General features: G+C 37.8%; 1 protein-coding gene across 1 annotated transcript in view; it reads right to left on the reverse strand.

Annotated features, from left to right (window-relative positions):
- SNRK (SNF related kinase) overlaps positions 1–13,701 on the reverse strand; it is a 43,388-nt gene that overhangs the window by 11,011 nt on the left and 18,676 nt on the right. The window contains exon 4 of the mRNA XM_035317916.1: positions 610–751. Coding sequence (XP_035173807.1) covers positions 610–751 — 142 coding nt within the window. The remainder of the gene's footprint in view (positions 1–609; positions 752–13,701) is intronic.

The following is a 13,701-nucleotide window of genomic DNA, read 5'->3' on the forward strand; positions in this document are numbered from 1 at the left end:
AGTCATGATTCCCAAGTGGCATATGGTATTTGCAGACATTATTTTTCCCAGTGACTGCCTAGAATGTTGATTTGGAGTTGCAATTTCAGTAGGAGATGTGCAAAACTTGCTGTGATATTCTTGGGTTTTGACAACTTGTATTTTGAACAGAAACCTACAGGAATCATCAACTTTGTCACCTCTGCCACAAAATTCTCCAAGCAACACCTTGTAATTTGTCCAGCAAGAATGGTGGCCAAAGCCTGTCAGTGGTGAGTACCTTCTCTAATTGTTTATAAAACAGATGACAACTGAGACACATGAAAGAAAGATACATTGCATAAAATCAAAATGAAGTTTCACAAAAGTGTGGAAAGAACCTACTTGCACTAAGTGTCATGAGATTAACCTTTAGTAAGAACAGATACAGGAAATAAAAGAAGCTATACTGATGCCCAAGAAACTACTCAATTGATGTGAAGAAATACAAACAACGAAGCAAAAGCAGTAGGTACTGTATATTATTAATGAACAAGGAGTAATCCCACACTGATAAAATTGTATGGGGACTCTCAAAGATAATGAAAATCCACTCCTATGAATGCTTAAATTCTTTAGCACTCTACTTACTCTTTACATTCTTTGGACACATGAGGTGGCACTGTGTATTTGCAGTCCATTATCATAGTCAAAGTTTCACTGTCGTTTGCTTCTTGAAATGGTGGTTGTCCACACACCAACATAAAGAGGATGACCCCCAAACTCCATATATCTGTAAATATATAATTTAAAATAATTGTTGAGAAAGCAGACATAATTGCCATCAAAACTGTGAAGTATTATTAAGATGTATATTGGGTTTACTACTCTACTCTTGATTATCAGCATTACTTATGGAACTTGCAATTCCACTAAACTACAAAACACAGTAGTTCCTCTAGCTTGGCAGTTTTTATAGTCTGAAGGGAAAGAAGAAAAAAGAAAAAAAAAAACACACAACAGAATTCAAGACTTCAAAGATGCATAACAGTTTGAAATACATCACATCTTTGATAGCAAAGTGTTAGTGAAAGCTGAAGGTTACCACTCTGGTCACTCAGAAGATGAGATTTTACCTTTCCTTCACAGATAGACAGATTATTAAGATAGATTTGTATTCAAAGCTTTTTCCTTTCTGAAAGACTAATATAAACTGTTCTAGGTATTATTTATTTGTTACCCTATGCAACAAGAAATTCTTTAAAAAAAAAGTCACTTTAATGTGATATTTGTTTTTCCTTCAGAAATGCGTCTTTAAAAACACTTGTTAATGCTAATGGCTAAGTGATGAATTAAATCATTTATGTAAAGCTATTTTCTTACACGTTAAGGGCCAATCATTAAAAGTGCGTGTTTTGGTCACTGTTTTTGTTGTTGTCATTGTCTGCTTTTAGAAATCCATCAAGTCTTTAATAAAATTAACGGTGATCTCTACTAGACTCTAGGATTCTTCTTTTTTCCTCCTAATTCCTGCTTTTGTAAAATAAAAAACATTTAACAGCTTCCTTGGTCCCCACTGAAATGACATACCAAAGGATGAAAAAGAAGCACTGCTGGGCACAAAGCAAGTTGGTTTCTACTCGTTGTAAAAGCTAACATTTAATTCAAATTTTTATTAAAAGTTTGCCTAGAAGAAAATATTTCAGAAGTCTCTCTGCATTCAATACAGGAAGCTTAGATGTTGTTGTCTAAAATTTAATTAAAAAAAAAATCTATACTATATTTACCATGCTCTTAAATTTCAGATACAACTCAATGCTACGGAAATTTCAGCAGCAACTTTGAGTCTTAAAACCTAGCACTTCGTAGATCTGTACATGTGAAACCAAACAGCTGAAGTAAGATAAATAAAAAGGCAGAAACCTCCTGAGGGAAGGGCGGTGGCGGCTGGCAGTGGTCACAGGACACAGAGCACACCAGTTCTGTCCTGCAAGTAGCTCAAGGGTGAACCGCACTGCTGGCCACCCAACTGCATCTTGCTTTCTGGGGCCTGCTCAAAATACTTGATGTGCATTTAAAGCCAAAGGATGGCTACAGCTTTATTTAACAATGTAAATCACACACATGCATCTACACACTTACTCATTTTGTTAGTTACAACCCATACTGACTATGGTTTAGCTGAGAGAGAAACAGGAACACTACCGGGTAATTTCCTTTACAGCTTTAATTTGTACTAAGCGTACACTATTAACTCAAACAATTATTGCATTTCTGTTATGCTACTTTAGGACCTCAATCCTCTATGTACCAAGCATTTTGAGGCCAGCAGACTACCAAACCATGTAGGCTTGCAAATTCAACATGACTATTCACGGTTAAAAATCACAAAGTGCTTTAATACTTTAATAGTCTGATGCCAGAAAGCAGAATGCTTTGGAATTCTAGGATTAAAAAGAAAAAGCCTCACAAGACAGAGAGGCAATTTTACCCCAAGGTACCCCTTTGCTTTTGTAGAGGTGCTTAAATCCTTCTCCTGCTGTGTAGCTTGAAAGCAGCCAAAAAGTTTTGGTGCATTATCTCTCACCATGTAACAGCTAACAAAACCTAGAATGTGCTAATTGGTGCATTTCTATAAAGTCATCTTTTGTACATCAACGCCCTTCCTAGATTTTTATCTTTCTCTAAGAAACCTATGCTGTGGTACAGCCTACCCCACGTTCTAGCATTCTGTTCGATACTCCCCCCACACTAAAACACTTCATGTTGCCTTTCTGCAGGAAGTATTTTAGGAGACTCCACAGAGCATTCGTAATTACAGACAAATTATGTTTGCTATAATAAAAGTACATTAGCTAAATTTAAGTCGAGAGAAAAATACTGGGGAGGGAAGCAAAATAATTAAAGTATAAATTAAAAGTCAGCATATAAAAAGTTCAAACAGAAGGAAGAACGGAACAGTCAAAGGAATCAGCTTAAAATATCGCAAGAGTCCCAAGAAAAGGACAAGAATCGCAGTAAAACAACTACATTTCCATAAAATCGCCATATATAGGAAAATCTAGCAGGCCCTGAAGTGTTTCAGCCTCGCTGAGGAGGTACCAAACATCCCTGTGCATGTTCTTCTAGCTGGCAGCATCCATTCAATGTTCTGGTTTGCACACAGAACAGTGACACAGCGTACTACACACCAGCTGTGTGGTTGGCTTTTCTTGGATATACACACACTTGGAGATTTCACTTCGGAAGGATCTGTGATGACAGATACTGCTTAAATAACTTTGGGAGAACTAAAACATGTATGTACAGTTACTGTGTAAAGAAACAAAACTTTGCAGAAGCAGAATCCAACTCATCCTCTATACGAAAAGAAGTAACTGTACTTTGCCCTAATGCAACATACAGGTAGCTATCAAACTATTTCCTTTGACAAATAAAAGGAGTAGTTACTGATCGTGCGGCACACAACGAAGAATTCTGCATATTTTTCTTTCATTAGTTGCTATATTTTGCACTTCATATCCATAGGTCTTTCCAGAGAAGAGGACCTGCTAATGGTGAAACATCCTACTATTTTTAACATCACTGTATGAAAAATACAGATTCATCATCGTGAAATATCAATCCTGCAAAAAACTGCTGTTTCATTGCATGATGCATTGTGTGTTACTAAAAAGACATCACGTGTATGCAGAGAAACATTTTGTTAGAAACTAAAACTCCAGGCAAAATTCACTATTACACTTTTTCCTAACAAAAATGTATTTTGTTAGCCTGAGAGCATAGCAGGCATTTTTCTGATGTGGCCAAGGAGTAGTACCGTGCAGAACCAATTACATGGGTTTTATTTACACCCTATTTTTACAGCTGTGGCTAAAGGTCTTCAGCCTCACGGCATCTGTGCTCACGGCTACTAAAATGACTCTGCTAAGGGTGTCACAGAGAGTTTAGAAGTCTAAGCAGACCTGAAGTATACTAATAGGAAGCGAGATTGCAATGAAACAACGTGCCTAAGTCAGTCTAGTCTACATGTGAAAACTGAAGAAAAAAGTCACTGGAAGACTTAACATGTTCCCTCCTTATTTTAGTGCAGACTGTACGAAGTCGCAACAGATGTCATCTTGGAGTCATCCTCACAAGCCCTCCAGAATCGCATTATGGCAAGTCTCTCCTCACATATAGAAGCCAAGCTAAGTGCTTGGATGGCTGCAGGTATATTAAGAGGACACATTCAAGATGTCTGTCCTGTCCCCTCAAATCAAGGGACATCCTGACCTATTCTCTGTACCAGTGTAACTAGACCCAATCACTTCTTTGAAACTCCACATGCAACTAAGCCATACCAAACCCAACAACCCCTCTGAAGAATAAGGCAGCATCTTCAATGAGGTTCTCTTTCTGGTGAACTGCAAGTTGTCACCTTGTTAGAGATGCAATGGGAAGTACACAGCTGCTTTCATCCCACATAGAAATGAGCTGAGATTAGCCTACAGATCTTGAGATTGCAGAAATTTATTTGATACTCTTTTCTGAGTGGTGGTAGTATTAGTGCTGTGTCTGGCTGTAGGCTCCCTGGTATGATGAAGGGACTGGAGCACCTCTCCTATGAGGAGAGGCTGAGAGAGCAGTGAAACCTTAGTGTTTTTAAGTACCTGAAGGAAGGTACAAAGACGACAGAGCCAGGTTCTTTTCAGCGGTGCCCAGTGACAGGACAAAAGGCAATTGACACAAACTGAAAGAGGAGGTTCTGTCTGAACACCAAGAAGCACTTTAGGCATCCCTGCCTGAGCAGGGGGGTTGGACCAAGTGGCCTCCAGAGCTCCCTTCGAAGTTGAGCTATCCTGAGACTCTGTGATTTCCAGAAGTCCAGACTGCTGCCTTCTGTAATGTATATGTTCAGGCCCAAAGTACCTCATTGCACTATTCAGCATCAACAGGAAAATGGAGCTAGCTTCTTTCTGCCCATCACAACCAGCACATTTGCAGGTGTTTCAGAAAACGGAAGGGTGAGGCAGCACAGGAAGCACCAAAATAGTGTCTATAATATGAACGCACGACTTGAATGAACCATTTAAAACAGCATGGGGGTAATTTTACTCAGCTATAAAAATCACAATTATTTTTTACTCCTCATACCGAACAGTGTAAAAAGGATGGCTCTGAGTGTAAAGGAAGTAGTTAAAAAAACTGAAAGGAAACATTAAGCAAGTTTTCAAAGTAAGTTGACTTAAAACAGACAAAACCTGCAAGGACAATGGAAAAACAGAACTGGTTTATAAAAACTGCATTGTTCACTGGTATTTCTATCACAATTATTCAGACAGCTACATGCAATCTTGAAGATGTTGGTTTGCAAATTTCCAGCATCAAAATCCAAGGTTTAGATGCTGAAACCTTCAGAGCATATATTCCAAAATAGGACGTAATACTCACATATCATTTTGAAAGACTTAACAAACCAACAATGAAATTACTATACAGTATATATATGAAATGTTAATGTTTATACCTGATTTATTAGTCTTAAGTCATTCTATACAAGTAAAAAAATCAATTCTGTCTCTATGCTTTCCACTTTCCTCCACCAGAGAGCCATAAATATGTATTTTTCAAACAACTTCAGAAAATACACAGCAAAAAAGTTTGGAGAAAAAAGAAAGCACATTCTTCCAATAAAGACATGGGGTTTTGTTCTCCCTTTAATATAATAACATTACATTTTGAAAGACTCATGGTTTCCAGAATAGCACCATTTGGCGAAGACAGAGGCAAAATTCAAGGTCTTGAAGAATAGCTGTCTTTGAGACATTAGAAAGAGTTGAGTCTGAGATTATTTTTTTATGGTGCTTAATTACAAAATGTTAGTATTTCCCCAAACAATGTACAAAGTCACACGGGAATGTTCTTTACCATACCGTTTTGTGCTCCTGTAATAGGAGCTGCTCTATTATTCATTTCTATTAATTACAAGAAAAGTATGTTCTCTGAATCCCAAGGAACCTAGAGAAGATGGAAGTTGTTTGAATACAACTGATTAAGTGCTATGATCAACAGTTAGTTACTACATGCTGTCCATTCTTGTCCTGGTACCCTGCTATTGTGAATTCCTGTTCACATAGTAGGTAGGGCAAAAGAAGAATAGGTCCTTCTTCTGCTGGAGAGACCACTTTCACCAGCAGAACAGGCAACCTTGATCTTTTATTTCTAAATCCCAAAAAGTGCTCTTGCACTGCTACAGAGGGGAAAAAAACAATATCAATGAAAGTGAAAGTGTCAGTCAAGACCTACTGCTCTGATTTTGTCAAAAGCATCAACTTTGCCAAGACAGTTGTGCATACAGATCAGAAAGATGTTGGGGCAGCAGCAAATTAAGAGTCTGACATCTCATCAAAGCAAGATTTCCAGAAAGAACATCTGTTATTAGATCAGCTAATAACTGGGGAAAGAAGAAAAATAACTCAAAGTTTTTAGGTATAGAAGCTTTTCTTTAGATCTCCACATACTTTCAAAAACATACTTTAAGGGTGGTCTTCACTTAAAGAAGAAAAACGTTCTTAATTTTATATAACTTGGCTCAACTCAGAGGAAAAATCCCAGCTAAGACAGGTTACTGTTTGCACATTATTAGAAGCTGCAGAAATACATTTAAAAGCAGAGAAGAAAACACATCTCTAGGTAGAATGGCACTAGTTCACCAAGGGGTCGCACAAGCAGAGATAAAAAAAAAACAAAGGAGAGGACAGAACTACATGAGAAGGATCTGCATGTAAAGCAACACTATTTTTGAGACCTATTACATGAGTTATACCAGTAAAATAAAATCCACCTTCGGTTCAATGTAAATATAGTTTTATATGTAGTATGCACAGTAAAGAACTCCGCAGAGATTTGTCTCTCCTCCACCTTTGCGCCTCTGGTGCATCATTTTAAGATATGTTAGCTGTGGTACTATCACAGTGCTCCAAAAATCAGATTTTGGACAGAACTTTTAGATATTGCAATAAGTTTATTAATGGGTAACTTAACTAGATAACGGAACAGGGTTTTTTTTTGTTGTTGTTTGTTTGGTTTGTTTTTTTTGTTTGTTTTTTTTGGAAGGACAACTCCTTGGTTTTGGCTAAGTCAACAACATCTGTAACTTACATTCCTTTATCCTCCCAAAGGTCAGCTAATTTACTCTCTCCAGAAAATGGATGCAAAAATAGAATTTATGCCTGAGGTGTTGCATGCCTTTAGCATATTTATATGTAAAACTTCAAGTGAGGGTGCTGAAGGAAGAAACATGACTCTTGTGTACTGTAGCTGCCAAAATCAGGGTCTCTTCCAAAAGCACAGTGAAGATCTTCAGATGTGAATTAGCCTTTAAAAACCAGGCACTAGTAACTAGAAATCACCATTGCTATGTCCTGAATGAAATGAGAGACCAGACTTTAAAAGAATTAGCTAGCTAACTGCACTGGAGGATATTTGATTGTTTTGAAAGCCGTTAAATAATGCTGATCAGGAAGGGGCTGTTGAAGCAGGATTCCCAGAACCATGACAACCAGGGCTGTGTATACGCAACTTCCTTACATAACATGAAGTCACTGCCATGGAAACCAAACCACGTCACCAGCTGCCTGTGCTACGCCTGTCCTCAACACTGGGCAGACAGACATCTGCTATGTCCGAGCTTGTACATGGCACGAAGCATAGCCACGCTCATCTGCTTAGCCACCGAGCTGGGCTTGGACATTTCAGACATGTATTGCTTTCTGAAGTTCATGATTTAATCCTAAAAACAGCACTACAGATTTCAGAAAGTTACAGTTGACAGAGTATCCTTACAGCTTCAGTCAGATGCTTGTCACATTTTATATATGCCTTGTGAATTTGTGATCTTCAGAAGCTAAAAATCCATGCTCCTTTTGGAAGAGGCATATTTGCATTTAGCTACATGAATCGAGTCCACTTAATAAAGTTGTTTATTTCAGACCTGTAGTGGAACAACTATTTTTTCCAGTTTACACAGCACATATTGTTCAGTTGCTAAAACAGACCTTTCTACAGAAGCCTGCTTCTTCAGAAATATGGAACACGGAGCAATTTAGTTGGCTTTTACAGTAAACACTCCTGTGACAGCTGAACATCATAGTTATCTTCCATGAGAAACCACTCCATTCAGTAAATAAAAAAAATCTCAAAAATCAGCTTTTATGGAGATGATACGAAAGCGTACATGTTTATTTTACCACTGCAAAGGTATCTACAGTCTGTGGATAAATGAAGGCTGGAAATGGGCTCAAGTGCCAGCATCAGGGACAGTTCCTGGTGACATTAATGTCCTCACCACTGCTGCTACAACCTCTTCAAAGGAGATTTGTGGGAGAAAGCTCAACCCATGGAGACCTGTTGAAGATAAGCCTTGAATGCAGATAAATAAATTGAGGCTCTTTCAGTATCATTTTTTTTTCTGTGCAGAGCTAAACGTGAAAATCTAATGTAAAAACCACACACATCATTGCACTCTAGGCATCTTCAGGATTAGACAGCAACTGGGCAATTTCTGAAGCCTGTTGTTTTCAATGTAGACGCAAACCCTCATCCTCAACTACTTTATTTGGATTGGAATCTAGGAATGGAACTTCCAGTGTGCTCAGGAATAGGTCTAGACTAATAATTCACAAGGATAACAGGGGTAAGCATGCTTGCTACAAACTGAAATTTAAGATTTTCATGGCATAGGTTATGGAAAACAGAACTGAAACTCAAATTCGTTACAACTTCACATAATTGTCTGAAAAGCCAAAATGTAGCTTAAGAGCAAAAATTCACAACGAACACTGCAGATAGATTTTTATATGCTTAGTGATAAATAACTACATACTATAATAAAAAGGATAAAACTTGGTATCATAATGCTAACTGGTTGAATGGTGCCTGTTATGTTGGTGATATTTTTGTGCTCCAAAAGGATAAGAAAAGTATTTCCAGCCTATGACAAAAAGTTTAGAAGATTTGCAACACATGCATAAAAAGTCAGCAGGAAAACAGTACAGAATAATACTGTTAGCAATATCAACATTTCTGTGCACCACAACTACTTTTACACTACTATATGCACAGGCAAATCTGGAAGATGATCGGACTGGACAAAATGTAAATTTGAGGAGTATGGGTAAGGAACAAAGATTATATTTTTTGAGGATATTCAATTTTCAGTGCTTTAAGTATTCTCCCATTCTTTAACTTTTCATGAAAAAGACTGTGAATAAGCTTGCATACTGACCTCTCCAGCTTCCACAGATGAAACTGTCTGTGGCATCATCACAGTATTTAGCTTTTTTTTTTTTTTAGTCTTTGTAAAATGGGATTTATTTCTCTCTTGCAAAAGATTGAGGCAGAGATCATCTGCAATCAATGCCAACATTTCCAAAATTTACAGGCAGAACCGTGTACTCTCCCTGTCTTAAAGCACTACAAATCCAATTAGAACTATTAGAGCACAGAGCAGACAAGAGAATCAAGAGAAATCTTTTCCTTCCCCTATCCCTCAAAAAAAAGCATAAATACCAAATTGCATTTAGCAAATTATTTTCATAATTAGCTCATCTGTCTGATGAAACAGTCTGTTCTATATGTTATTTTATTTGACTAAGACATAATCATCAGTAACTGGTCTTATCTTTGGAAATGATTTCTATTTTCATCCAGTTTGGCAACTATTGCTTATTTTTTCACCTCAAAATAATCGCCTGTGTTTTGCCAGTTGCATGAAACTACTGAAGACAAACTGTTGAGTTCTTCATTAACAAACCAAAGAAACCCACACTACCAGTAAAAGGTTTTACCGAACACACGTCACTGCCTTTACTCCAAAATAGCCTGTTTTACTGATTCATCAGTTCTGCATTTAGAAATGCATCTTCTCCTTTGGTTTCTGTTGCTTAGCCACACTTCAGAAGTTACTGAAACTACAATAAAAGAATTAAAAACAAAATCCACTCAAACTTTCTAATACTACCACTCCAGGAGAAAGCTAGCCAGGATAAAAAAACCACAAGCATAAATAGTTAAGTCTATACTGGAGTCTACATAGCACATACAACTTATACACACATTTCACTGTGATGCTTTAGTACTTATACATTAAAAAAATACACAGACAATTCACCTATGATATCTAAGATATCCTTTGTATTTTCTGGTCAACTGTATAGTCTTTTCCTCAAGGTTTTAGCTGTACATTGCATAATTTATGCTTTATTTACAAAAATGAACATCTTAGTACAGCTCTGCACATGAATGATTAAACAAGCAAAACTTTAGCATCTGGTTTGTAACTAAGTAGTACAGCACTGATTTAGGTCCCACCAGATCCGTGCTGCCAAATTAGTCAGTTATGGGCTGAACATAAGTAATCTGAATCTTTGTTTGCAAGATATATGAAATGAAGCTTCCAATCCTGTGGAGATAGTATTTATCATAATGAATTCCTTCTCCACAACAGCAGTTTGAATATTGTGAAAACAGTCCTCCTGTGAACACAGGGAGATGACTAAGAAGCATCTCTTTACTCAAGTTGCAGTTTAGCCGAGGTGAGTATCCAAAGTCTATCTTGACAGCTTCTCTATACTTTCACTTGACTAAGTTATTCTTTGCTTCACCCAGCAATGTATTTGAGAATGCATTAAAATGTACATTAAGTAATCCAGAATGGAATACAAAATTTATTTCATAAATATTGGGCAGCATAAATTTACCTTAAATCACATACATTTACTGAGAAGTTATCATAACCACAGACTTGCACCCTTTATAATAGCTCTGTCACATCGTAACTTCACTTCTGAATACAAAGCTCCTCTACCTGTAGCATAACCCTCTGAATAATTTGAGGCACTAAAGTCATTTGCTTGTCAATAAAGCAATTAGACTGAGGAAAAAAGCAGAATCAAAGTTAGCATATCACCTAAAAATTGGACTCCCCTTTCACTAAAAATAAAGGTTACTAGCTGCATGCTAGCATGGAACAAAAATATATTCTTTGTTAACACAGCATGAGTTTCCTAAAGATTTAAGCTTTCTAAACACATGCTACAACCATTTCTCTAAATTTGCCCCTTCTAAGAAGTACAAAAAGCTCATTTCTGCTCATTTTTCAAATTTGACTAATTTCTTCAGCAGTGCAGCACGAGGAGCACAGCACAGCAAGCAGGGAGGAGGTAGATAAGCCCTGGCCACTAGCACAAGAAAAGCACAAAAAGCAGCACTGAAACACACAAGGTACTCGCATCAAGTCCTGTTTTGCTCCAAAAAGCATTTCAGCCTGAACAGTTAGAGCATGTTATTTTCAAAAAAAAAAAAAAAATGGCAATACTGCTTGATGAATGACCCTCATTTTCAGTCAAATGAGTTTCTCTTGCCTGAAATGGGAAGATAAATGAGCTAGGCTGAGCTGATCTAACCTCAACTTGCTTCACACTAAAAAGGGGCAGGTCCTATCACCTTCCCCCAGAACTCTGATGTGAGCTGCACACTCCCATCGCTTCCTTTGCACCAGCACTTCCACCCAGAACACTAAGTGAACAAACTGCTCCTATCGCTAACCTGGCAGAAGTTAAGCCTTTAGAAAAATGTGTAGCCTTCTGCCAAATTAGCTAACCAAATCAGCTCGAATGGTCAGCAACGCAACAGAGCGCAGCACATGAGGGGCAGCTCTGCACTGATGCAAGCAAAACCAAAGGGGAAGCCCTCCTATGCTGGAAGCAGCTACATACTATGGTATTTTAGCTTTCTGCACCCTCAAACCTTCAAGCTCACTGTGTAATGTATCCAACTACCAAAACACTTTGCATTGTAACATTAAAAAGGGGGGGAAGGGGGGTTCAAAACAAAATCAGTCAAAACGAATTTTTGCTGCTTATTTCTGTCAAGTTTGGCTATGATCCAGTTTTGAATATACTAAAATTCCAAAAAGCTGTCAAGTAGGTGAAGTGATTCAATACCACATACAGTTTACAAACCTCTTACCACTTTTTTCCCCCCTTGAGTCAAGTCTGTCAAATCTTATATTCAGCATTTTTATAGGGTAAGAGGTCACTGTACATAGCCACTGGGCATTATGCCTACATCAGCCATTCAGTTAGTGAATAAAGTGCTATATACATGCAAAAACACCAAAACTAGCTCCATGCAGGCCAGATAAGGTCATCAGGACTAATTAGCAATGATCAAGCACCAGGTAAACCTGGCTAGAGCTCTGAAAGACCAGACACACTCCAGCAGCACTACATGCAAATAAAAAGCCCCTGCAAATCCCTGATGAGAGAAAGAAAAAGAAGTCTGAGATCCTTCCAACAGTAACAAAATGGGTCTAAATACAGCATCATCCACCTCAGGAAAGGTGTGTGTGACAAGTCCTCTATTTCCCCTAACAGAAAATGTATGACTAGATAATGAATACATACATACATTGTCTTAGCACGTTGTGAGAATATACTCATCAGGCCTGAGCATCGAACACTAAAGCAATTAATCTCTCATCCCAGTGGTTGGCCCCTGCAACCTGAAAGAAGGCAGCAAAGCAGTTTTGGACTAGAAAGTCAAATAGCACTGAGTCAGAGTAACTATGGTATTGATAGCCACATTTTTTAATGAAGAACTTCTCCCCCCATCCTCTTCGCATTGCCGTGAGGACAGGACAGCCTGCAGCACTAGAGGCACCATCATCAATTATTCAATGTTATTTGTGTACTGCAGCACCATTTTAGAGGCCTGTGCTCAACTATGCTAAATAAGCAGTCCCAATCCTACCATCTGATTTTGCACATTTCTCATCCCCAGAAGGCTGAATTTACTTTGCAAATGTTTCCATGCATCTACGAAATGAATACCTGACTACAACAAAATACTGCCAGAAGCCTCAGTGCCTTCCAGAATTACTGTAGCCTACACAGCACTTACCATTCGTTGAGAGTCCAGGCAGTTAAAGCAGATCTTGCTCTCCTCTGAAAGAACCAACTAAACTGAAAAGCTAATTAAACTACCACATGCAAAAGAGTCGATTTCTACTTATTTAATGATCCAATCTTTGCTGATGCTGGTAGAGAAATGAAGTAGGAGTATTACCAGAAGCATGCCCTATTCTTCCTCATCTGTAGCTACTTTTCAATACTGCTATGGTTTGCTGGATTACACCACTGCCCTAGACAGAACGGCAGTCTGATCTGAAGTAATACGTCTATTTGATTTATCAGATTAACTTTAGGTGTAACACAAGTCTTCTCACTTTTCTCTCTGACTAGGACAAATTTTAACTAAGTGTGAGAACAACATGAGAAACTACAAGCAACAGAACTTCTCAATATCTAACTGAGCTTTTTGGAAAGCCCTGCGAACATATGATCATTACCTAATTCTCTTCTTGCATCACTTTAACTGCAGCCTTAAACACAAAAGGAAATGACAGACCTAAATTACCTAGGCTCTTTTTCAAGTGTGAAAGCTTTTAAGTAGCATCACAAAGGGGAGATTAATCGCTAAACTAGCTGAAACAGTTACTTTTCATGAAGCAAGCTTCTCCATAATATAAAGTGTATAGCTTAATAAAAAGCTTGCCCTGAATATTTCAGCTCTGTGTAGCAACAAAGTGTAAACAGTTTTTTATAGTCATTCTAATATTATCCATGAGACATGAAAAAAGCCATTTTTATCACAGAAGTCTCTCACAAAAAAACTACATCTTGACTATTTTTTCTTGAT

The sequence above is a fragment of the Oxyura jamaicensis genome, chromosome 2 (assembly GCF_011077185.1).
Source record: "Oxyura jamaicensis isolate SHBP4307 breed ruddy duck chromosome 2, BPBGC_Ojam_1.0, whole genome shotgun sequence".
In the NCBI taxonomy this organism is placed as follows: domain Eukaryota; kingdom Metazoa; phylum Chordata; class Aves; order Anseriformes; family Anatidae; genus Oxyura; species Oxyura jamaicensis.